Source organism: Bombina bombina, chromosome 9, assembly GCF_027579735.1.
Source record: "Bombina bombina isolate aBomBom1 chromosome 9, aBomBom1.pri, whole genome shotgun sequence".
In the NCBI taxonomy this organism is placed as follows: domain Eukaryota; kingdom Metazoa; phylum Chordata; class Amphibia; order Anura; family Bombinatoridae; genus Bombina; species Bombina bombina.
Window position 1 is genome coordinate 149,583,810 of NC_069507.1, and position 25,596 is coordinate 149,609,405.

General features: G+C 40.9%; 1 protein-coding gene across 1 annotated transcript in view; it reads left to right on the top strand.

Moving 5' to 3' along the window:
* LOC128640465 (cilia- and flagella-associated protein 46-like) overlaps positions 1-25,596 on the top strand; it is a 638,812-nt gene that overhangs the window by 264,554 nt on the left and 348,662 nt on the right. Inside the window, exons 29-32 of the mRNA XM_053692944.1 lie at positions 778-909; positions 19,704-19,869; positions 23,767-23,851; positions 24,705-24,864. Of these exons, the coding sequence (XP_053548919.1) occupies positions 778-909; positions 19,704-19,869; positions 23,767-23,851; positions 24,705-24,864 (543 nt within the window). The remainder of the gene's footprint in view (positions 1-777; positions 910-19,703; positions 19,870-23,766; positions 23,852-24,704; positions 24,865-25,596) is intronic.

A 25,596-nucleotide genomic window follows, 5' to 3' on the forward strand; every position in this document is an offset into this window, starting at 1 on the left:
CTTGATTAAACTGTTGCAGATTGTTTAGAGTACAATTTAGCAAGCACAGCAGGGTAATACACAGGTATACAGGCAGCAAGAGGTTATACTCATAGTAGTATGCAATAATTGAGAAACCTAAAATACTTAAAGGGACAGTACACTGTAAAATTGTTTTTATATTAATGTGTTTCAATGACTTGTTATACCAGCTGCAGAGTGTAAAATGTATGAGAAATTGCATTTTCCTGTTTTTTTTTGTGTGTGTATACGAATTAGCAGGTTTTGTGCTTTTAAACCACAGCCTATTACAGTGGGTTGAGTTTCAGGCAATATCAGATCTCATTATGTTATCACTTTGTGTACACAGACTTGCTTCCTTATCTAATATTTGTTTGGAAAACCAAAGCTTAATATTTAGAGAGAACAATAAAAAAATTATCATTTTATTAACTATCTTGCACCTCACTGAGAGTGTAATTTCTTCTGCTGACTGTGTTGACATAGCTTGTCAATAGCCTAGACTCCAGTATACAAACTTTCAGTATAGGTGGGGATACCACAGGCTAAATCCGTTATTTCAAATGTGGAAATAAGGGTAAAGGAGCTACTTGTAAACAATTTGATACATTCTAGCAGGTAAAATGGATCATTGGGAACAATTTAAAGGGAAACATCTTTTGGGGTGAACTGTCCCTCTTTAATGATTAGAAATTGACATAAACAAAATGAAATGATGTGATAATATGTTTCCTTTTATATGCAAAATAATGACTGTGTCATATGCATCTTTTGTAGGCACAGTTTTACTTTGGAACAAGAAATGTTAAGTGTTGCTGCATGCATTCAAGGCCAAAGCATCATTGACAATTGTTTTGGAAGAAAACATTTGCGTCTTACTGCCATTCAAGCATTCCAATTAAGTGCAAGGTAACATAAGTATACTTCAAGATACCATTTTCCTTGTGACTGACTTACAAATAAAGAGTTGCCTATTGTGCTTTTTTTTTTTTTATATATGCTCACAAATAGATTACACTGAGCAAAGTTCACTAATAAAAAACTTTCCGGGCTCTATAACCTGTCCATATTTACCAATTGCTATTTTATTCTATTGCAGCTATTTCTTAAAACTTACTCAACTCTCCATGCCTTAGTGAACCAGTTGCAATAAATAATAGCAGCTGATAAGGCAGTTTAGAGGGTCTTTAATTCACTTTGCCAATTATCATATTTACACTGACCACATAAACAGGAGGTAAACTAACCCCTCAATAGAAAGGAGAGATTCTCCTCTTCCAGAGTGTGGTCAGAGAGTGGTCACATGCCAGTCTGAGTATCACAGGGCTCAAGCTGCATGATCCCCCAAGACTTCATAGAGACCCAGCTCCTCCTGGTCTAAGCCTAAGCAGACCAACATGTTTACGCCCTTATCCAAGTCAGCATTAAGGTGTCCCCCTGTTAGGATTCTCTTCCTGTGGGAGGCAGATTGTGAATTGTCCTCCCTGAGGGCCTTTTATTGAAAGCTCTCCACACAGGCAAGATATTCTAAAATGATCCTTCAACAATGTGAGATCCCTAGTGAAATTCTTAAAAAGCAGATTTGCTTCATAAATGGGGAGAGTCCACAGCTGCATTCATTACTTTTGGAAATTCAGAACCTGGCCACCAAGAGGAGGCAAATACACCCCAGCCAAAGGCTTAAAGACCTCCCCCACTTCCCTTATCCCCCAGTCATTCTTTGCCTTTCGTCACAGGAGGTTGGCAGAGAAGTGTCAGAAGATTTAAGATAGTCTCTTATGGAGGGTAGTACTCTTCGAAATGGGACTGGAGTTTTAAGTAATCCTGTCAGCCTCTCAGTGGATGAATGTTAGAGTCCGGCGATGCAGGGAGAGTCTTTCTGCGAAACCATCCCGACTCATTTTAACAGCTCCTTAGCAATCAGTGTTGACGAGTTTCGCTGCCTGCTTTCTTCACTCAAGTCCATGTCAGAAGCGAAGCTACTATCTGTTACATTTGAAGGGCTTTGTTCCTGTTTTACAGCGTAGATTCCGGTAAGATTGTGTAATTTTACTTTGATGATGTGAATGTAATGTAAACGAAGAAGTCAGGATCTCAAAGGGACTCCTTTAACTTTATGGAATCATGGGTTAATATCTCCTGAGGGGGGTTATTGAACAGGGGGGACTAAAATCATGTTTGTTATGTGATTTTGTCTGCTAATCTGTAGTGAAATTGGGCTTGTGGCTATATTGGAACATAAAGGCTTTTTTGTCAGGCTGCACGGCCCTGGTGGCCTTAATATAGAAAGAGGGAGCGCCAACTATAGGCTAAAGTATCAGAATAACAGAATAATAGTAAAATACATTTATTACATTCACATAAACTAGGGTACCCTATGTACATATAACAATTCAATTGAAAACAATTATAAAAATAGTTAAAAACAATAGAGTAAGTGCCCCTCAGGAGAGAGGGGAATACCAAAACATATATAAACACAAAAAAATGTGTATTAAAAGTCCCACATGATATAAAAAAAAGTAGTGATATCCTTAACAAATGTCTTGTGGAACAAATTCAATGCCCTTGTGAATCCAATTAATCCTTTGTGTATGATGGGGTATCCAAGAAATCAAAAATCAAAATAAAGATGTTAATGAAAATATGTGATTAAAAAAAAAAAAAAAAATTAAAATAAAAAAAAAAATTGGAGAAAAGTAAATCAAGTGAAAAAAGTGAATAAGAAATCCAATAGGATCCAACAAATTGCAGTACCTGGGAAAACAAAAGTCACATAGTGCAATAACGCTAATATAAATATAAATTTAATTGAAAATAGGCTTACCCTATATGTAAACTCGAGCAGTGACTACTTATAACATGTACATCAACGCGTTTCGGCTTCAAAGCTGGGCCTTTCTCAAGGACCTGTTGGTCTTGGCGCGCTTTTTTCTGGCCTGCACGGTGTACCTGGTGACTAGGCGTGGTCACATTCTTTTCTCCATTTCCGTATTCCTGACCATGTGGTGACGGAGAGAATCTGCTCGGTAGTTGTCTGGGTCACAGGAGGTGATGAGTGCCCCAGCCATTGGGGTGTAAGATTCCGTTTTTATTTTTTTCTATCCATAATTATCACCCAGTTATGGAGGCTTCTGATTTTTTGGAGACGGATGTCTCTGCTTCAGATTCTACTTCTTTCGAAGAGTATGAAATGGCCCGGGTAATCCATCCAATTCAGTTATGTTCCAAATACCACTTTAGAGTGCTCTCTTCTCCCAGAACAGGTGTGAGGGTTTTTTCCTGACTTGTTTGCCATTTGCTGCTGGCAGCCATTTTACTCACCTCTCTTGCTGACTTTGGTGCATTCTGGGAGATGCTGCTCACTTCCTGTACTTCTTTTTATGGCCAGACTGGTTTACATCATCCATGTGAGACAGGATGCAGTCTCAGAATTGTGATGTCATCACTTATTATTTAAAGGGCCTTTGTTCAGTATGCTTTGCCCTTGCGTTGTATCAGACCTGTTTGTGAGAGCTCCTGTGTATTACCTGGCTGTCTGACGTCCTTCCTGGTTCCTGATCCCTGGCATGTTCCTGACTCTGCTTGTTCCTGATTTCGGCTCGTCTGACTACTTGCTTTGGCTCCTGACTTGGCTTGTCTGACTACCAGCTCTAGTTTTGACTCCTGGCTTGTTATTTGTCTTGTGGACTTTTTATTAATTTTTGCTATTAATAAAGGTGTGATTATTTTTGCACTTCTCGTCTCAGTCTGATTCCTGGCACCCTGACATTACGCAAGGGCCATGAATCCTGATGGTGCTAATAATCCACCTTTACCTGCCATAATTTCCAGGATGGATGAACAGGATCACTGCTTGGATCAATTTCCACTAGCCCTGCAAACCCTGCTGACTCGCACTGCACATTTGGACCAAAGTGTCCCGCAAGTTATGGCTGCTCCTTTTTCCACTGATGCACCTAGTCCTACCAGGAGCTTGTCCGGTTTACACCTCTACCTCAGCGATATGGAGGCGATCCTAATCAGTGCAGAGGGTTTTTGAATCAGGTGGGCATTTACTTTGAGATGTTACCTCAGGCGTTTCCCTCTGACAGAGCTAAGGTGGGATTTCCCATCTCGTTACTCTTTGACACAGCTCTTGCCTGGGCTAATCCCTTGTGGGAGACTAATAAACCTGTGATTTCAAATTACCTTGAATTTGTGGCCTCCTTTCGAAGGGTATTTGATGTTCCAGCTCCTCCTCCTCTGCTGCTAAACGACTCGTGTCCATTCAGCAAGGTACAAGATCTGTTGCTCAGTATGCCATTGAGTTCCGTACGCTTGCAGCAGAGGTAGGCTGGAACAATGAAGCCCTTGTTGCCGCCTTCTTTCATGGGCTCTCTGATGTGATTAAAGACGAAGTTGCTGCCAGAGATTTACCAGAGGATCTCAAGGCATTGGTGTCTTTTTTGATCCTAATTGACATCAGACTAAGTGAGAGGCCTTCTTTCAAGGAGTGCTTGCGGAAGCCTCCTGTACCGTTGTCTCCTACGTGTTCTTTCCCACCCATGCCTCCCTCTCCTCCGATGCCTCCTGGTCCCGAGTCACCAGGTACTGCTGAGCCGATGCAGTTGGGATTCACACATCTCTCTGTGGCGGAGAGGGCCTTTAGGAGGAGGGAGGGGCTCTGCCTCTATTATGGGTTACAGGGCCACCTTTTGAAGTCTTGTCCTACACGGCCGGGAAACGCTCACACATAAGGTCCTGTCGAGGGCAGACCTTAGGTGGTTTATCCTTGTCCCTGGAACTTCTAAAGGAGAAACCTTTGGTCACGATTGTCCTTTCCTGGGTGGACTCCTCCATAGTCACCCAGGCTCTTGTTGACTCCGGTGTTGCAGGCTATTTCATGCTTTTATATCGAAGCACTCCATTCCTGTTTTGCCTCGGTCCTTTCCGCTTGCTATTGAGGCCATTGATGGCAGGCCCCTTCAGCCTGCACTTGTTACTCACGAAACCGCTCCGTTGTCCATGGCTGTTGGGGCTCTCCATTTTTAAACCCTCCAGTTCCAGGTGATAAACTCTCCGCATTTTCTGGTTGTTCTGGGTTATCCCTGGCTCCAAAAGCACAATCCCAGTCTCGACTGGCGCAGGTCCGAAATTTTGTTGTGGTCTCCGCAATGTATTTCCACTTGTCTTCAGAAACTAGTTAACGTCTTGTGCACTTCTTCAGTATCTCAATTGCCAGAGGAGTACCAAGATTTCCTAGCCGTTTTTTACAAGGTGTGTGCCGGTACGTTGCCTCCTCACTGGTCTTCTGCCATAGACCTGCAACCCGGAGCCATTCCTCCTCGGGGCCGGGTTTACCCTCTGTCTGTTGCAGAGAATTGTGCTATGGAGGAGTATGTTTCCAATTCTCTGTCGCGGGGGATCATCCGCAAATCCTGCTCTCCTGCAGGGGCTGGCTTCTTCTTTGTGAAGAAAAAGGGTGGCGAGTTAAGACCATGCATCGATTATAGGGGTCTTAATCGTCTTACCATTAAGAATGCTTACCCTATTCCGCTCATTACGGAACTCTTTGACCGCCTCACGGGAGCTACGGTCTTTACTAAGCTTGATTTGAGAGGAGCGTACAATCTCGTTAGGATCAAGGAGGGCCACAAATGGAAAACAGCATTTAACACCAGGAGTGGGCATTATGAGTATCTTGTAATGCCCTTTGGCCTATGTAATGCTCCTGCTGTTTTCCAGGAATTTATTAATGATGTCCTACGAGATATGTTGCAACAGTGTGTTGTGGTGTACTTAGACGACATCCTCATACACTCACCCACACTTGAGGCTCATCGTTCTGATGTTAAACGGGTTCTTCAGAGACTACGTGAGAACGGCCAGTTTTGTAAACTTGAGAAATGTGAGTTCCATCAGACTCAAGTAACCTTCCTAGGTTATGTTATCTCCGTTGCAGGGTTCTCCATGGATCCTGACAAGTTATCTGCAGTTCTGCAGTGGCCTCGCCCAGTTGGTCTTCGGTCTATTCAACGTTTTTTATGGGTTCGCCAATTACTATAGAAAGTTCCATTGGTCACCTACTGCCATTAAGTCCTTTGATAGTCTTAAGACTGCCTTTGCTGCTGCTCCAGTTCTGGCTCATCCTAACCCTGTCCTGCCTTTCGTTCTTGATGTTGATGCGTCTGAGACTGGAGTAGGTGCTCTCTTGTCTCAACGTCCTACACCTGACGGTTCCTTGCATCTGTGTGGCTTCTTTTCTAAGAAATTGTCTCCAGCAGAGTGCAATTATGAAATTGGCAACAGGGAATTACTGTCTGTAACTTTGGTACTCAAGGAATTGAGGCATCTTCTCGAGGGTACTAGCGTGCCAGTGCTCATTCTTACTGACCACAAGAATTTAACTTATCTATCTGAACCAAAACGTCTGTCGCCCTGACAGGCCAGATGGCCGCTATTTTTGTCTTGGTTTAATTATGTGGTCTCCTACCTGCCTGGTAGTAAGAATGTTAGGGCTGATGCCCTCTCTCGACAATTTTCACCTCTGTCCAAGGAGGAGTCTGTACCTACTCCAGTTATACCTCCTGACCATATTTTGGCTACCATACGTACTAATTTGACTTCTCCCTTGGGGTAGGAGATCCTGACTGCACAAACCAATGCACCTCCTGAGAAACCTAGTGGTAAGTGTTTTGTTCCTGAGAATCTTCAAACTAAACTTTTGCACACTATCCTAAAGCCGCAAGTCACCCAGGCAAGAACCAAATGATTTGGTCTGTCACTCGACAATTCTGGTGGCCAGGTCTTCGTTCTGATGTTGCTGCGTATGTTGCCTCCTGCTCAGTTTGTGCACAGAATAAGACTTCTCAACATCTTCCTGTGGGTCTTCTTCAACCTATTGCTAATGGTGAGTGTCCTTGGACACATCTTTCCATGGACTTCATTGTCGAGCTCCCTGTTTCCAATGGCAATACTGTTATCCTTATGGTGGTTAACCGTTTTTCTAAAATGTCACATTGCATTCCCTTGAAGAAGTTGCCTACCGCTCAGGAGCTTGCTTCAATTTTTGCCCGTGAGGTCTTCCATTTCCCTGGGTTACCCAAGGAGATAGTGTCGGACCGGGGTAGCCAGTTTGTCTCCAGATTTAGGCATTCCTTTTGTGCTCAAATGGGGATCCAGCTCTCCTTCTCCTCGGCATATCACCCTCAATCCAATGGGGCTGCGGAACGGTCTAATCAAGCTCTGGAACAGTTCCTCTGTTGCTATGTCTCAGATCACAACAATAATTGGTCTGAACTTTTACCTTGGGCAGAGTTTGCTCGTAATAGTGCTATTAATGCTTCCTCCAAGTTATCCCCGTTCATGGCGAATTATGGGTTTCAACCATGCCCGATTCATTCATGTCTCAGGGTATTCCGGCTTTGGAAGAGCATCTCCGGCAACTCCGTTCCACGTGGGTGCAGATTCAGGATTGCCTTCATCGTTCTATGCAGCGCCAAAAGTTCCAGGCTGATCGTAGGCGTCTGCCTGCACCTTCCTACCAGGTTGGGGAGAGAGTTTGGCTGTCCTCCCGCAACTTGAATCTTCGTGTGCCTTCCAATAAACTGGCTCCCCGTTATGTTAGTCCTTTTCGAATACTCGGACGGGTCAATCCTGTGGCCTACGCTCTTGACCTTCCTCCTGCTATGCACATCTCCAATGTTTTTCTCCCTCTTGAAACCACTGGTTTGTAATCAGTTTACCACTGTGTTGCCTCGTCCCCGTCCTATGATTGTTGACAACCATGTGGAGTATGAGGTCAGCAGTATTTGGTTCATTGGAGGTGCTACGGTCCAGAGGAGCGTTCATGGATTCCCTTCTCTGATGTTCATGCTCCCGCCCTCCTCCGTGCCTTCCATGCCCGTTTCCCCAATAAGCCTTTTGTCCTCCCGCGGGGGAGGGGTCGTTGAGGGGAGGGTACTGTCAGGGTTTTTTCCTGACTTGTTTGCCATGTGCTGCTGGCAGCCATTTTACTCACCTCTCTTGCTGACTTTGGTGCATTCTGGGAGATGCTGCTCACTTCCTGTACTTCCTTTTATGGACAGACTGGTTTACATCATCCATGTGAGACAGGATGCAGTCTCAGAATTGTGATGCCATCACTTATTATTTAAAGGGCCTTTGTTCAGTATGCTTTGCCCTTGCGTTGTCTCAGACCTGCTTGTGAGAGCTCCTGTGCATTACCTGGCTGTCTGACGTCCTTCCTGGTTCCTGATCCCTGGCTTGTTCCTGACTCTGCTGTTCTCCTTGTTCCTGATTCTGGCTCGTCTGACTACTCGCTTTGGCTCCTGACTCGGCTTGTCTGACTACCAGCTCTAGTTTTGACTCCTGGCTTATTATTTGACTTGTGGACTTTTTATTAATTTTTGCTATTAATAAAGGTGTGATTGTTTTTGCACTTCTCGTCTCAGTCTGATTTTTGGCACCCTGACAACAGGTAACTTAGAGTTTGCCGAGCCATCCGCCCCTGGGGATCCCATATCCCACGCGGCGTGTCCCCTAGATCCTTCCTTGGAAATGTAAGCAGGTGTCCCTAATGCTGTTACCCCTTCTCCGGAAGGCGGCATGTTTCTTCCAGAGGTTACAGTACAGTTCCGTATGGCCATATCTATGGCATTGGTGCATTTACATCTCCTAGAGAAGGAAGTGTTGCTGAGATACTGTCCGTGTTCTGCTAACCAGGGCTCGTCAAGCGTGGGATCGTCTGGGTCAGGTCAGCCACCTGGGGAAGCAGTTTCCTCTGAAGCTTCAGGGGTTCAACCCTCGGGCCGGGGTCATCACTTGCCCCGGCGGAGGTAAGTCTTGTTTTTCACTATAGACTGGCACGCCTTTGTGTCCTGCTTCAACATGTTTTGGTGGTGCTGGAGGATCCCAGTCCTAATAGGTTGGGGGATCCGCGGTCTTCTGTTCCAGATGACAACCTGGGTTAGACGTGTGAGGATGCAGTTAATCTCCTTTTCGTCTCCAGTTTCCTTTTTTTGGGGTATCTTATTCCAGTTCTGAGCTTTGAAGGAATGGGGTCTCTGATTGGCTCGTCCCGTTAGTGTACCTATTCTTCTTTGGCGTTCACCTGCGTGTGCTGCCTTCTTTTTCTTTTGATCCGGTTAGGATGTGTTTTATTTCTTTTAGAAGCTCATGTCTGTTATAATTTTTCTGTTGGGAAACATTTCTTCTCCGGAATTTGATACTGGTAATTTTGTGGTCGCTTGACTTCCGCGTAAGTTGCATGTTAAGGTTTTAGTACCTTGTTATGTCCTTAGTTTTGTCGATCCTATAGGATCTTGATTTTTCTGTGGCCTGGGTCAGTTTTGAATGCCCTATGTAACAGGCTGGTCCTGGCCGGGTGCTAAACTCTGTTCCTTACGGCTTATGTCATCCAGATGGTGCTGGTGTAACTGGCTGCCTGGTTGGATGGTGAGTTTCTCACTCAAATGAGGAGTTAGTTTATCTTAGGTTCTCTTCAGATCGAATTATGCTTTTTGCTAGAGTTTTCGTGAAGTGGAACTTCCTTGAGCTTCAATTCATTTTTGAGGCTCTGCCCATGCAGGGCTCCAACATGGAGAGGAGGCCTTTCGTTCCCAGACAACAGGTTGTTCCTCATCTCTTCTTTTAAGAGGGGGCATCAGGGTGACTAGGTGTTCCTTACACGAGTACTCTTTCACTGATGGGTTACAAATAGCCTCGCCTAAATCGTGATTGCAGGCGACTGAAGGATTGCACTCAGTCCTCGCTGTCCTTTCCTATTTGTTGGTGAGGGTACAGAGTGAATCCTGCTAAGGATTACTATTGGTAATGTTCCTCGTCTTCTCTTCAAGGTCTTCTTTGGAATTGTCCTTTTGGATCTGTTTTCCTTGATGATGGTATATCTTCCTTTGGGTTGAGGCTAACTGGGCCTTTTTTGTCTCCTTTTCCTTGGGGTTAACCTTTGGTCAGCTGTTTCAGGAAGTAGGGCCTTTGGGTTTTCTACTTCCGGGATTCCATCTGCTCCCATATTTTTTGAGTTGCAGATTAGGTTGTTTAATCTTTTCTCTTCTCAATCCAGAATTTCTAGGGTTGAGCTCTGTTTTCTGGACATCCCCTTAGTCTCTGGACTAAGTGGCTGTTGTCCCTAGTGCCTTAGGGTCAACCAGAGTGGCTGTGTGGCTTTCATCATGCCTAGCACCCTTTTTTAATTTGGGACTTGTATCCCGTTGTGGGTGTCTTAAGCACTCTGTGTCTGGAACTCTTGTGTGAGAGTTTAGTGTCCAAGGTGCCTTGGATATGACTGTGATGCATCACCTGGGGTGCGAAGTCTGCTCCGGAGGGGGTAACCCGGGGGTTCCTTAAAGGGGTATTTCTGTGTAAACTTGCTCTGAGTTCTGGGTGTCCGGGTTTATGTGTCCTTGTCTTTGACTGGATTTTCTGGAGTTCTGTGCCAGATCCCTCCTTTGGGGTGGATTTGGATGGCTTAGTGGCAGTTTATGATTCTTTGAAACCTGAAGGTCAAGAGTTCGAATACAGCTGTGGCTAAGTACTTTAATTATACTTGTCCTGCAAATACCCTTGCCTAAGACATCTTTATTCCATAGTATCCACCTAATACTGGGAGGTAGTTTTTCTTCCTCTGTTAAGTGGGGTTGTTTCCCCAGCCTTGTGTACAGGATGTCAGAGTGAAGGGATGAATTTGTTGTGATATGCCATCTCTGTACTTTTCAGTGGAGGGTCTCTCTTTGGGAGGGCCCTTAGTCTTCAGGGAAGGGGGCTGTGTCTGGGTCCTGGAACCCAAGCTTTTTTTGGGGGTAGTTCTCCTTACTTTTCCTTCCTGGAAGTCTGATGATCGGGGAAATTGTATTTTGGGCATTATCAGTCACTCTTGGTGCTGGGTCTGTTGCCTGGAGCGAGGGTTTAGGGATCTGTCTAGTCTATTGATCTTTGGTCTTGTATCATAGTTTCATATTGTGAGCCTTCCTTAAGGGGATGCTTCACGGTAGATCCTTTCTCGACAGGTAGTTTTCTCTACTGTTTTCTGGGTTCTGGTCTCTTCTTTCCGGTCCTTCTTGGGAAGGAGTTGTCCTTTTTCTTGAGGATGGTCCTGTGCTGTTTAATGCCTAGGGTTGGTGCCTCCGGCTGCTAAGTCCTCCGTTTGCTGCAGGAAGCCTGTGGCTTTGGAGGAGTATATGCAGATATTTTGATACTGTTTCAGCGACTTCCGGGGACGGTTTGTCTTTGGTTGTTCTTCTTGGGTGCGAGTTGGCACTCTGTGTAGGGGAGGGGTTTTCCTTCTCCCTTTTAGTCTCAGGGCATTAATTGATCCTTGGTTTATTTGCAGATAGGGTTTTTTTCATGGTTTTGCCCTGTTTTATCCGGGTTTACTCTTTTGGAGTTACCTTTGGGGTTTTTTTGCCCTAGTTTCTCATCTGAGTCCTTTTTCTTCCCTTCTGGGGGAATGTTGATGTTCCCCTTACTTTGGGTCGGGGGCGAGTTTGTTTTGCGGGCTGAGTGTCTGCGAGACTTTGTCTCCTCAGTGGCTTTTTGGTCCGGTCTGTTGGGCAGTTACTTGGGTTGTTTCTTTTTGTCCCTTTGGCTTCTAGTGAAGCAGTTTTCTTGTTGGGAGTTTGGGTGTTTTCAGGCTGTGGTGCCCTTAAGAAAAACTGAAATTATTTTTTTTGTTCTTCTGGCACCTTTTTCACCCTGATATTTTTCTTACTTTTCTTTGTTCCCTCGGATGAGGGAAGTGGGGGAGGTATTTAAGCCTTTGGTTGGGGTGTCTTTGCCTCATCCTGGTGGCCAGGTTCTGAATTCCCAAAAGTAATGAATGCTGCTGTGGACTCTCCCCATCTGAAGAAAAGAAAATTTCAGGTAAGCATAATTTAAGTTTTTGCTATACTTCTCCAGAGGGGCATTCCCTGCATTTCTGTATGTGAAGGAAAGACAAGCCCAGTGCAATATAGCACTGCATGACATCAGAGTTCTGTTGTATTTACACTTTGTACTTTCTATTTTATATCACTTTATACTTTAGATTAAATTGTATTACATTTAAACTTTTCACTTTCTATTTTGTATTTTATTTGATATGCAGCACTGTATTTAGGATTCTGATTTTACAAATTCTGATTATGTTTTCACAGTTTCTTTGTAACAAACAAATAAGAATCATGCTTTATATATTTAGGTGTATCTTTTACAAATTACATTGCAATTCATTTGTTAAAATAAAACTTAAAAACTGTCATCTTAATTGTCCCAGAGAGCTTCATTACTTTCTATGGACCAGATAATCAAACATTCTCTAGTTTGGAGATAAATTATAGTGCAGACTTCACTGGGGCTGAATTCACTGACGTTTCTTAGAAAAAGGGAGGAACCTGGAAGTCCCTTAGGGATGAAAGATGGCTTTCATGGAAATTAATGAAGCTCTCTGGGATACAAAATTTCCCATGGGAGACAGAAGGTAACTCGAGAACACCTGGGGCTGAGTTTGCATCAATTACAAATTAAACAGAAATGTTTAACAATTGAACTTGCTTTTGTCTACATTTTAGAATATATTACTTTTCTGTTAGTTGAAATAAGTGTGTTGCGAATGTTGAGAATACTTCACCTACATACAGCTGGCAAGATAAATCAGTGAGACTAGCTTGTTTAAAATGCATACATCATTTCTTAAGAATTGTGAAAGAGCTTCAGACATACCCTGAGAACTCTCTTGTTCAGCCCAGGGAGATGCCCTGTTCCTCCCACTTTCTAAAACTGTTAGTTTTAGTTTACAATTGCGCAAATACAATGAGTAATGTAATTTGTAAAAGATACACTGAAATATTCAAAGTATGATACAAAATTTTTAAAGTAACACAGAAACTTTCAAAACATATTCAGAATTTGTAAAATCACTGCTGGATCTAAATCTAACGGCTAGATTTAGAGTTGGGCGGTAGCCGTCAAAACCAGCGTTAGAGGCTCCTAATGCTGGTTTTGGCCGCCCGCTGGTATTTGGAGTCAGGAAAGGGTCTAACGCTCACTTTGCAGCCGTGACTTTTCCATACCGCAGATCCCCCTACGCCATTTGCGTATCCTATCTTTTCAATGGGATCTTTCTAACGCCGGTATTTAGAGTCTTGGCTGAAGTGTGCGTTAGAATTCTAACGACAAGACTCCAGCTGCAGAAAAAAGTCAGTAGTTAAGAGCTTTCTGGGCTAACGCCAGTTTATAAAGCTCTTAACTACTGTGCTCTAAAGTACACTAACACCCATAAACTACCTATGTACCCCTAAACCGAGGCCCCCCCACATCGCCGCCACTCTATTAAAATGTTTAACCCCTAATCTGCCGACCGCACACCGCCGCCACCTACGTTATCCCTATGTACCCCTAATCTGCTGCCCTTAACATCGCCGACACCTACATAATATTTATTAACCCCTAATCTGCCGCCCCCAACGTCGCCGCTATCTACCTACACTTATTAACACCTAATCTGCCGACCGGACCGCACCGCTACTATAATAAATGTATTAACCCTTAATCCGCCTCACTCCCGCCTCAATAACCCTATAATAAATAGTATTAACCCCTAATCTGCCCTCCCTAACATCACCGACACCTAACTTCAAGCATTAACCCCTAATCTGCCGACCGGAGCTCACCGCTACTCTAATAAATTTTTTAACCCCTAAAGCTAATTCTAACCCTAACACCCCCCTAAATTAAATATAATTTTTATCTAACAAAATAAATTAACTCTTATTAAATAAATGATTCCTATTTAAAGCTAAATACTTACCTGTAAAATAAACCCTAATATAGCTACAATATAAGTTATAATTATATTGTAGCTATTTTAGAATTAATATTTATTTTACAGGCAACTTTGTAATTATTTTAACCAGGTACAATAGCTATTAAATAGTTAATAACTATTTAATAGCTACCTAGTTAAAATAATTACAAAATTACCTGTAAAATAAATCCTAACCTAAGTTACAATTAAACCTAACACTACACTATCAATAAATAAATTAAACTACCTACAATTACCTACAATTAAACCTAACACTACACTAGCAATAAATTAATTAAATACAATACCTACAAATAAATACAATTAAATAAACTAACTAAAGTACAACAAATAAAAAAGAACTAAGTTACAAAAAATAAAAAAATATTTACAAACATTAGAAAAATATTACAATTTTAAACTAATTACACCTACTCTAAGACCCCTAATAAAATAACAAAGACCCCCAAAATAAAAAAATGCCCTACCCTATTCTAAAATTAAAATAGAAAAGCTCTTTTACCTTACGGGCCCTGAAAAGGGCCCTTTGCGGGGCATGCCCCAAAGAATTCAGCTCTTTTGCCTGTAAAAAAAACATACAATACCCCCCCCCCAACATTTCAACCCACCACCCACATACCCCTAATCTAACCCAAACCCCCCTTAAATAAACCTAACACTAAGCCCCTGAAGATCTCCCTACCTTGTCTTCACCACACTGGGTTCACCGATTCGTCCTGGCTCCGACGTCTTCATCCAAGCCCAAGCGGGGGGCTGAAGATGTCCATGATCCGACTGAAGTCTTCATCCAAGCCGGAGCTGAAGAGGTCCATGATCGGGCTGAAGTCTTCATCCAAGCGGGAGCTGACGCGGAACATCCATCTTCACCGACGACTTCCCGACGAATGACGGTTCCTTTAAGGGACGTCATCCAAGATGGCGTCCCTCGAATTCCGATTGGCTGATAGGATTCTATCAGCAAATCAGAATTAAGGTAGGAAAATTCTGATTGGCTGATGGAATCAGCCAATCAGAATCAAGTTCAATCCGATTGGCTGATCCGATCAGCCAATCAGATTGAGCTCACATTCTATTGGCTGTTCCGATCAGCCAATAGAATGCAAGCTCAATCTGATTGGCTGATCGGATCAGCCAATCGTATTGAACTTGATTCTGATTGGCTGATTCCATCAGCCAATCAGAATTTTCCTACTTTAATTCCGATTGGCTGATAGAATCCTATCAGCCAATCGGAATTCGATGGACACCATCTTGGATGACGTCCCTTAAAGGAACCGTCTTTCGTCGGGAAGTCGTCGGTGAAGATGGATGTTCCACGTCGGCGGGATGACCATGGATCCGGAAGAAAGAAGATTGAAGATGCCGCTTGATAGAAGACTTCAGCCCGATCATGGACCTCTTCAGCTCCCGCTTGGATGAAGACTTCAGCTCGATCATGGACCTCTTCAGCTCCGGCTTGGATGAAGACTTCAGTCGGATCATGGACATCTTCAGCCCCCCGCTTGGGCTTGGGTGAAGACGTCGGAGCCAGGACAAATCGGTGAACCTGGTGTGGGGAAGACAAGGTAGGGAGATTTTCAGGGGCTTAGTGTTAGGTTTATTTAAGGGGGGTTTGGGTTAGATTAGGGGTATGTGGGTGGTGGGTTGTAATGTTGGGGGGGTATTGTATGTTTTTTTTTTACAGGCAAAAGAGCTGAATTCTTTGGGGCATGCCCCGCAAAGGGCCCTTTTCAGGGCTGGTAAGGTAAAAGAGCTTTTCTATTTTAATTTTAGAATAGGGTAGGGCTTTTTTTTATGTTGGGGGTCTTTGTTATTTTATTAGGGGGCTTAGAGTAGGTGTAATTAGTTTAAAATTGTTGTAATATTTTTCTAATGTTTGTAAATATTTTTTTTATTTTTTGTAACTTAGTTCTTTTTTATTTTTTGTACTTTAGTTAGTTTATTTAATTGTATTTATTTGTAGGTATTGTATTTAATTAATTTATTGCTAGTGTAGTGTTAGGTTTAACTGTAGGTAATTGTAGGTAGTTTATTTAATTTATTTATTGATAGTGTAGTGTTAGGTTTAATTGTAACTTAGGTTAGGATTTATTTTACAGGTAATTTTGTAATTATTTTAACTAGGTAGCTATTAAATAGTTATAAACTATTTAATAGCTATTGTACCTGGTTAAAATAATTACAAAGTTGCCTGTAAAATAAATATTAATCCTAAAATAGCTACAATATAATTATAATTTATATTGTAGCTATATTAGGGTTTATTTTACAGGTAAGTATTTAGCTTTAAATAGGAATAATTTATTTAATAAGAGTTAATTTATTTTGTTAGATAAAAATTATATGTAACTTAGGGGGGTGTTAGGGTTAGAATTAGCTTTAGGGGTTAAAAAACATTATTAGAGTAGGGTGAGCTCCTGTCGGCAGATTAGGGGTTAATGCTTGAAGTTAGGTGTCGGCGATGTTAGGGAGGGCAGATTAGGGGTTAATACTATTTATTATAGGGTTATTGAGGCGGGAGTGAGGTGGATTAGGGGTTAATACATTTATTATAGTAGCGCTGCGGTCCGGTCGGCAGATTAGGGGTTAATAAGTGTAGGTAGGTAGCGGCGACGTTGGGGGCGGCAGATTAAGGGTTAATAAATATTATGTAGGGGTCGGCGATGTTAGGGGCAGCAGATTAGGGGTACATAGGGATAATGTAGGTTGCGGCGGTGTACGGAGCGGCAGATTAGGGGTTAATAATAATATGCAGGGGGCGGCAGATTAGGGGTTAATAAGTGTAAGGTTAGGGGTGTTTAGACTCGGGGTTCATGTTAGGGTGTTAGGTGCAGACTTAGGAATTGTTTCCCCATAGGAAACAATGGGGCTGCGTTAGGAGCTGAACGTTGCTTTTTTGCAGGTGTTAGGTTTTTTTCAGCTCAAACAGCCCCATTGTTTCCTATGGGGGAATCGTGCACGAGCACGTTTTTGAAGCTGGCCACGTCCGTAAGCACCGCTGGAATTTAGAGTTGCAGTGGCGGTAAATATGCTATACGCTCCCTTTTTGGAGCCTAACGCAGCCCTTCTGTGAACTCTAAATACCAGCAGTATTTAAAAGGTGCGGGCGAAAAAAAGCACGCGTAGCTAACGCATCCCTTTGGCCGCAGAACTCTAAATCTAGCCGTAAATGTTTTAAAATATAAAATAGAAAGTGCAAAGCCTGAATGTAATAATACTGAAAAGACCCAATCTGAGTGTAAGGTAGTATAAAATACAATGCATAAAGTGTAAGTGTAACAAAATTCTCATATCATGCAGTGTTATATTGCAATGGGCTTGTCCCTCTTTCATATAGAGAAATGAGAGAGATCTTGCAGTGCTGGAGAGTTTCACCTTTTCCCTTTTGATCATTTAGTGAGTTCAGCCCCTGTGAAGTCTGCACTACAATTTCTCTGCAAGCTGGACAATTATTTAATCATTGGGCCCTGAGAGAGATTCCATCTGTCATGTTTCTCAGGACCCGATCAAGGCTCAGGCCATTATTTCTTGTGTGGTGGCTCTAGAAGAGAAAGGTGTAATGTCTCAAGTTCCCTTGGATAAACAGGGTCAGGGCTTTTAACTGAAACCTGTGTGGGGTTCCCAACAAGGAGCAAATATTTTGTCCCATTCTGGATCTGAAGTCCCTAAACAAATTCTTGAAAGATGTAGATTGCATGCACTATTCTGCCTGTAGTGCAGGATGGTCATTTTATATCAACCATCGACCTTAAAGATATTTGCACATTCCATTTCACAAGAATTAGTCCTGAAAGATGGATATCTACATATCCTAATTCACAAGAATCATGTCTAATTCTTAAAGGTTTTCCTTTCTAAACGGGCATTATCAGTTTGTTTTTCTGCCCTTTGGCCTTGCCACAGCCCACAGTACTCACCAAGGTACTGGGGGTTTTACTAAAGGTGGCTCATACTCAGTGGATTTCTGTGGGTCTTATCTGGTTTGTATTTTGGTTCAGGCTCCCTCCTTTAATAATTCAGTTGAGCATGTGGAAACCTTACTGTCTCAGCTTTTCTGACATGGTTGGTGCTTTCTGGTTTCAACCACTTGAGTCTCTTCCCTGTGGTTTATAATAGACTCAGTGTCCATGATGTTGTCTTTGATGGGCACAAACGAAAGCTTCAATTAGCTTGCCCCAGGTTGCAGCACATGTAAGAAATTCATTTGGCTGATGGTTGCTGCCTAAGTCTAAGGCCTCTACTACTCCATCTTCAGTGGGAATGGAATGAAAATTGCAAGCACTTGTCTCAGGTTATCTCCGTGGATCAGGTGATGAGACTTGTGGCAGAATCACCACTTCATTTTTTAGGGGTTTTATTTCAGATGGCATAACTGGACAGCAATCTCAACAGATATCAGTCATCTAGGCTGAGGGTCCCTGAAGGTGCAAGAAGATTGCTCTCCTAGGGAGGCGAGGTTACAGATCAATATTCTGGATCTCCAAGTGATCTTTAAGACTCTCCAGAGTTGTCACAATCTCTGGCAAGAACCTTTAATTTGATTCCAATAAAATAATGTCACAGCAGTGGCTTATGTCAGTCATCAGTGGGTAATTTCCTCGGTGATGATCGAGGTCTCTCAAATCGTCAGATAGGCAGAGACTTATCATAGGGTAAGCTCAGCCACTCAGTTTCTAGTTGGAAGATGGAATTTCTAAGTTATCCGTGCCTTCACTTGGGGGGGGGGGGATTGGTCCTTGCATCAGGAGCTTTTCAATTAGATTGTGAGCTTCTGAGAAAGGCCACTGAAAGATCTAATAGCGTCTTATTTGAATCACAAGTTTACCCATTATTGTATCAGATCCCGGGATCCTAGTGATTCTGATGGAAGCCCTTAGTGGTTTCTTGGTATACATATTTTCTCCTTTTGTGATGCTCCCTAGAATGCTAGCTAGAATAAAGCAGGAATGGGCATCAGTGATTATGATTGCTCTGGCTTAGCCTCACACAACTTGAGTAGACCTAGTTCAGATGTAGTCTTCTTGCACACTGTGCAATCCACATATGATGGTACATGTAATCTCACAATTTTTTGAAAGAAAACAAAATTCATAATTAGAGGTAGATTTAACAAGCAGCGGATGCTGCTATCTACCCCCATAGTTTCCGGCTCAACGGAAACCGAAGTTAAGAAGAAGCGGTCATAAGACCACTGCTCCTTATCTTCTCTACCACCTTTTAGGTGGCAGACTGCAATCATCCCGATCAGATACGATCAGGATGATTGACACCCCATGCTAGCGACCGATTGGCCGCAAATATGCAGGAGCGGCATTGCACAAGCATTTCACTAGAAATGCTTGTGCAATGTTAAATGCCGACAGCGTATGCTGTCAACATGTAGCAATGTCGGACATGATTCACTACAGCGAATCATGTCCACCCGACATATAATAAAATAGCCCCTTAGTGTTAAATTAATTTCTTTCATGAAGGTGAGAGTCCACAACCCTGCCCATTTCTTGTTTCATTATGTTGGCAGCAGGTCCTGTTTTGCATTTTATTTGCCCTGCTTAGGTCCTTTCCTATTTTCTAGCTTTTCTACTCTGTATATAAAACTGTGCAATCCTTCTAGATGTGGTGTAGTAATGCTTTGCAATGTAGAGGTGTTTGCCTCCTCCTGTTGTACAAGAAGTATACCTCACTTGTGACAATTCATGGTCTATCTCCATCACAAAATAGCTGCATTTATCAGGTAAGCATACATTGTGTATCCTGAGGTCTCTTTCCCTTCATATGCATCTTGGACCGTAGTAAAAACAATTAGAAACTTCTCTGCAAAATGTTCAGTGCTTAGTAAATTTAGCTTGTTTTGTTTCATACAGTTTGTAAATAATGATGTCTTACGTTCCGTTTCTAGTTGTGCAGCTGAAGCTGGGAACTTTACACTGACGTTACAGTCTGCCAAGCATTTCTGGCATGCCTGTTCTCCTTTTATAACATTAGCAGAGGATCGAGAACCCCTTAAAGATGCAACCATTTCTGTTATAAAGGCGATTACTGATGCAGAGTCAAAACTAAAACAGGTATATACTAGCAGATAATATTCACAATAGAGAGAATTATTTAAACTCTGTAGGTGTGTCAAGACTATTTTATTGTTTTTCTTTTTAAATGTAAACCATAGGCCTAGATTACATGTGGAGCGCTATTAATATTGCAGGACCACGTCCACGCTAAGATTAGCATGCAGTCTATTACAAGAATGTACTTATAATGGATAGCGCGGCCGAGCTGAACATCACTTATTTTACAAGTTAAACACATACATACATATATACACATTTTTAAACAAAAATTAATGGGAAAGTTTTAATAGAAATACTTTAAATACCTTTGTTCTTCATTTCAGTTCAATCTTTCTATCTCTACAGGTAGAAAACTCTTTATCCAAACTGCTTGGGGAAAAGGTTTGGATATTGGAATAGTTTGTATTTGGGAATATTTGAATATTTCCATCTGTGAAATGGGATAGTTTGGAGAAGGGATTTAGCCAAGTGTAAACAGCAATAACTTATGTCAATTAGGCAATATTTACATGTAATAATGCAGCTTATATATGCAAGTTCTAAAGGTAGTTTTATATGTAAAGGGATATGAAACCCAAACATTTTCTTTTGTGATTCAAACAGACCTTACCAATTAAAAAAAAAAAGTTACCAATTAACTTCTATTATCTAATTTGCTTATTTCCCATGATATTCTGTGTTGAAGAGATACCTAGGTAGGCATCTGGGGCAATACATGGCAGGAAATAATGCTGCCAACTAGTGCTCTTGCAAATGGATAACATTCTTGCAAATATGCATATAGTGCCCCAGAAATAGCCCAGCTCCCAAGCATATGCCCCTGCTTTTCAACTAAAGATACCAAAAGAACTAAGAAAAAATGATAATAAAAGTCAATGAGAAAATTGTTTAAAATTGTATGCACTATCTGAATCATGAAAGAAAAATGTAAGGTTTCATGATACTTTCGTTTACATAGTACCCTCAGAAAGATTGTATTGTACCGTAATCAGACAGGTAATCGTTGTTGATTTAATTAAATATGATCTATTTGCATTTCAAAAAAACAAAGCAGAGACCCTGGCAGAGAAGATTGTGGCTTACAGGGGGGTGGGGGGAGAATAGTAATTTCTGATCATTTTATTTTTAAGAAAATATTAAATAAAAAGTTTGGATTTCAGAATAATTTTGGATTTGGGGATTAGAACAAGGGTATTTAAAGTATTTAATGCACCTTCTGGTTTAGCGCAGTTGGCCTTACGCAACTTCTGTCTAGCGGGTGAGGGAAAGCGAGAAGAGGCATTTGTAGCGTGACCCATAGACGTTTATGGGGAAATGGTTGCGCTATCCAACCTCCCAGATGTTAGTGCGCCTAAATCTTTTGTTCACGCTTAAACTTTTTAATTTCAAGTTGTAATACAGGCTCAACAATAGAAGCTAGAGGGGAGAAAAGAAGGAGGCGCCACAATAGTGTGAAATCGTAGATGAATAGGACCCCCACAAAACGATACAAGATCACTTACTGGATTCAGAGCACTTGAGAAGTGCCACAGGTGCAGGCTGAACTATTCACAAGCTGTCCAGCGAGCTTATCCTCACGATTTACTCCGATCCAGTAGCCAAAGTGAAGATTTCATGAAACCCCACAAGTACTTGGGGTCGCAAAAATGCCCAATGATGGTACGAGTATCCTCCTCAGGGCAAAAGTACAGCTAATATTGATATGTCAAAAGCTGATCACTGATAAAAAGTTAAAAATAGCTTTTCAAAGCAAAGATAAAAACAAGCGTGATGACAGATAGGGAAAACTTTATTCGTGTGCATATTTAGGCGCCTTCATTTTTTTACATCAACAATAGAAGCGCTATTGATTTAACTTGCACGGTAGTAACGCTCTATAGCACTAACATTTATTTTAGCGATCCACTCAACTCTAGGCCAAAACTTCCCATGTTCTGTTTACTGAATTTACCATTCTGTGTTCTGATTTTTAGCATTAATAAAATTAGGGCTCTATTCAAATCCCATATTCTGATTATTTTTTTTTAATCTTTTGTGAAGGGCATTTGAGTAATATGTGCTTAAATATTCCTCAATTTACTAAAAGAATGTTATTTATTTAAGAATAATTGGTCTAAATCAGTGACATTCAATTTCCTAACACATGGGCTGCCTATAAAAGTATAAGTTTTAAGCACACAAATAATAATCTATTTCCTAAAAGTTCCAATGGCACAGTTCCATATTTAAATAGAGTTGCGGGTACCTTTTAATTGATCTTCTCTGCTCCAGAGGGCTCTTTTGAGTTGTTGCCACCTTGTTTGCCCATTGACCACACATTAAGTTCTGCTTTTTCATGGGAGCCATAAAAACTAGTGCAGACAGCTACATATGACCCTTGGGCTACCAGTTTGCCATCCTTGACATAGATTTTTTTCTCTGCTTGCTATAAAACTTAATTTACTAATTTAGTTTATCTCTGGGTACTTACTCATTCACAAGATGTAAAAGGTTTGACATGATTTTTCCTTTAAAATTTCCTTTATTATTGTTTGAGTACCATGTTCTAGTGAAACAGCTCTCTGTACCTTCAAACTATGGTTGTTGTGACCAGAAATAATACTGTCTCTGCCTTATTGCGGTTTTCCCTGGCCTAAGGAACATACTAGACCAAGATATTATTATATTTAAAAAGACGCAGTACTAGATAATTGGTATATTTCTTGGTTACCTTTTTTCCTCAGTGCAGTTATTGCCTGGCTTATTTTAGTTTAACACAGAGGCAATGATTTTAGCAGGTTATTCAGCCAGTTCTCCTGTGAGACTTTTAAGCTTATCACTGCTGTGTTTCACATTTCTAGCTGTATTCTTGTCCTGAACACTTCCAAACCAGCCCTGAACTGTTGGTTAACCTATCACATTTGGACGTAATCTGTGTTTTATATTTCTCTATGTGCTCCTATGCAGAGCATGTCCAAGCTAACGATAAACAGATTGATTTGTTTAAAAATAAATATAATCCCTTTATTACCCATTCCCCAGTTTTGCATAAGCAACACAGTTATAATAATACATATTTTACCTCTGTAATTACCTTGTATCTAAGCATCTGCTGACTGCACCCTTATCTCAGTTCTTTTGACAGACTTGCATTTTAGCCAATCAGTGCTCACTCCTAGGTAACTTCACATGCATGAGCTCAATATTATCTATATGAAACACATGAACTAATGCCATCTAGTGGTCAAAATGCATTCAGATTAGAGGCAGTCTTCAATGTCTAAGAAATTAGCATATGAACCTCCTAGGTTTAACTTTCAACTAAGAATACCAAGAGAACAAAGCAAAATTGGTGATAAAAGTAAATTGGGAAGTTGTTTAAAATTACATGCCCTATTTAAATCATGAACTTTTTTTTGGCCTTGACTGTCTCTTTAAGATCAAACTGTATTCAGATTGATTATTTTTATTTTCTAAGCAAAACTGAATAATGAAGCGTTTTAATAGGGAACTAGCTGATCTCACCCATACATTGGATACCCTTTCTCAGGTATTCTTTATATAAAGCATGAGTGAGTCACAGCAAAAGCAAACTCACTTGCAAAGATCCCTGCATTAACTCCAAGCTGACAGATCATCTCTACTTCAACCAGTGGCTGTTGCTCATTCTCCACCTGAAGACAATGCCATGTTACCTACCTATAACTGAGAAAGACAATGCTGTAATATATATTTATTCATGTATTGTGCCCTCTCTCTTCTTTAACGTGTCTTGATCAGTATTTTTTATTAAAATATTGAACATATGTATGTAATGGTTTAACAATGTGCATGATCAATCTTTCATCACAACAAAGTTTACTTCTCTCTATATTTTTTTGTTTGTCTGTTTTTTTATGGGTTTTTTTTCTTAAGAAACCCAAAACTGATGTCACATATTTGCACCTGTGGCCTAGCATCGATGTTCAAAGCTGTGGAGTCAATACAGAAAATTCCAAAGGTATGTATTAAATATATATATATATATATATATAACATGTTAACTTAAAGGGACAGGAAACCCCAACATTTTCTTTCATGATTCGGATATAACATACAATTTTAAACAACTTCACAATTTACTTCTATTATGAAAGTTGCTCCATTCTCTTGTTATCCTTTGCTGAAGGAATAACATTGCAATACTGGCAACTAGCTGAACACATCTAGTTAGCCAATCACAAAACAGATGTGTATAGGGACCAATCAGCAGCTAGCTCCCTATAGTGTAGGATATGTGCATATTCTTTTTCAACAAGGGATAACAAGAAAACAAAGCACATTTGAAAATAGTGCATGTTATTTTAAGACGCTTTTAACTTCACTTCTATTTGTATCATACAAATTTAATTTTGACTTTCCTATCCCTTTAAGGACAGAAATTGAAAGGCATTATATTTGTTTGCCAGGATTTAAGATGCTGCAGCAATAACTTGGTGGATAACTTTTTGTCTCATTTTTGCTAATTTTAAAGGAACTCTTAAGTCAAAATTAAACTTTCCTGATTCAGATAGAGCATGCAATTCTAAACACGCTTCCAATTCACTTTCATTATAAAAATATGCACAATCTTTTTTTTATATGCTCATTTTCTGAGGCATCAGCTCCTACTGAGTTCATAATATATACATATATGCAATGTTGTGATAGGCTAATAACTATCACATGATAAAAGGGGAAGGAAAACTGAACTAACTTTGAAATTTTTCAGTTTTCCGTGATACTCTTTATCACCACGCTACCTAGACACCTACAATTTTGTCCTTGTATTAATAATTGATCATTTAATTATTATTTTTTTTTGTATTTTGTAGATAACTCAAAGGATACAGACTTTTCTGATGATGAGCACAAACTGAGAGTCTCTCTTTACGAGTTTTTATTTAAAATGTATGAGGATAAAAATGACTGGGAAGCTGGGCTGAAAGTGTTGGATGAAGCTATCCAAATTCTACAACGCACTAAACATAGACTGTAAGTAATGAATTAGTATAACTCATGATGTTGTAGAAACCTGTTATGTATAACTTTACCAAACCTTTTCTATTAAAATCACGGACACAATCTTTATAATTTAATTTCATAATATCTCTTCCTCCCTCTCCCCCTCCAAACCTCTGTCTCCATCTTGCTCTTTCTCCTTCTCCCTCCTTCCCTCTCTTCCTTTCCTCCCTCCCTCGCTCTCTCCCCCTTCCTCTCTCCCTCTCTTCCCCTTCCTCTCTCCCCCTTCCTCCATCTCTCCCCCTTCCTCCCTCTCTCCCCCTTCCCTCCCTATCCTCCCTTTCCCCATATCTCCCTCTGTCATTTGAAAGTGGAATATACCTGTTATGTTAAAATTGTACAACGCTATATAATTTGCTTTCATTTCTTTTTTTTTTTTTCTTTTTTTTTTCTTTTTTTTTCTTATCAATTTTTTATTGAGGAAAAAGAAAGTAGATAAATGTGTACAGAACAGATAAAGTCAGCCATATAACAATCAATTGATGTACAGAGATAATGCCAATCCTCCTTTTTCTACCCCTATTAACACCAATACAGGCCACTTATGGGCCTTTTATGTTATCTTGTGAATGTCCAGGGGGTTATGTTATACCTACTTAGAACTGAAAAAAAACAAAAAACAACACAGAGCAATATGCATCTGAAGTTATATAAAAGGTTACAAAGCAAAACATACTTTGATATTGTAGATGCTTAAGCTGGAGC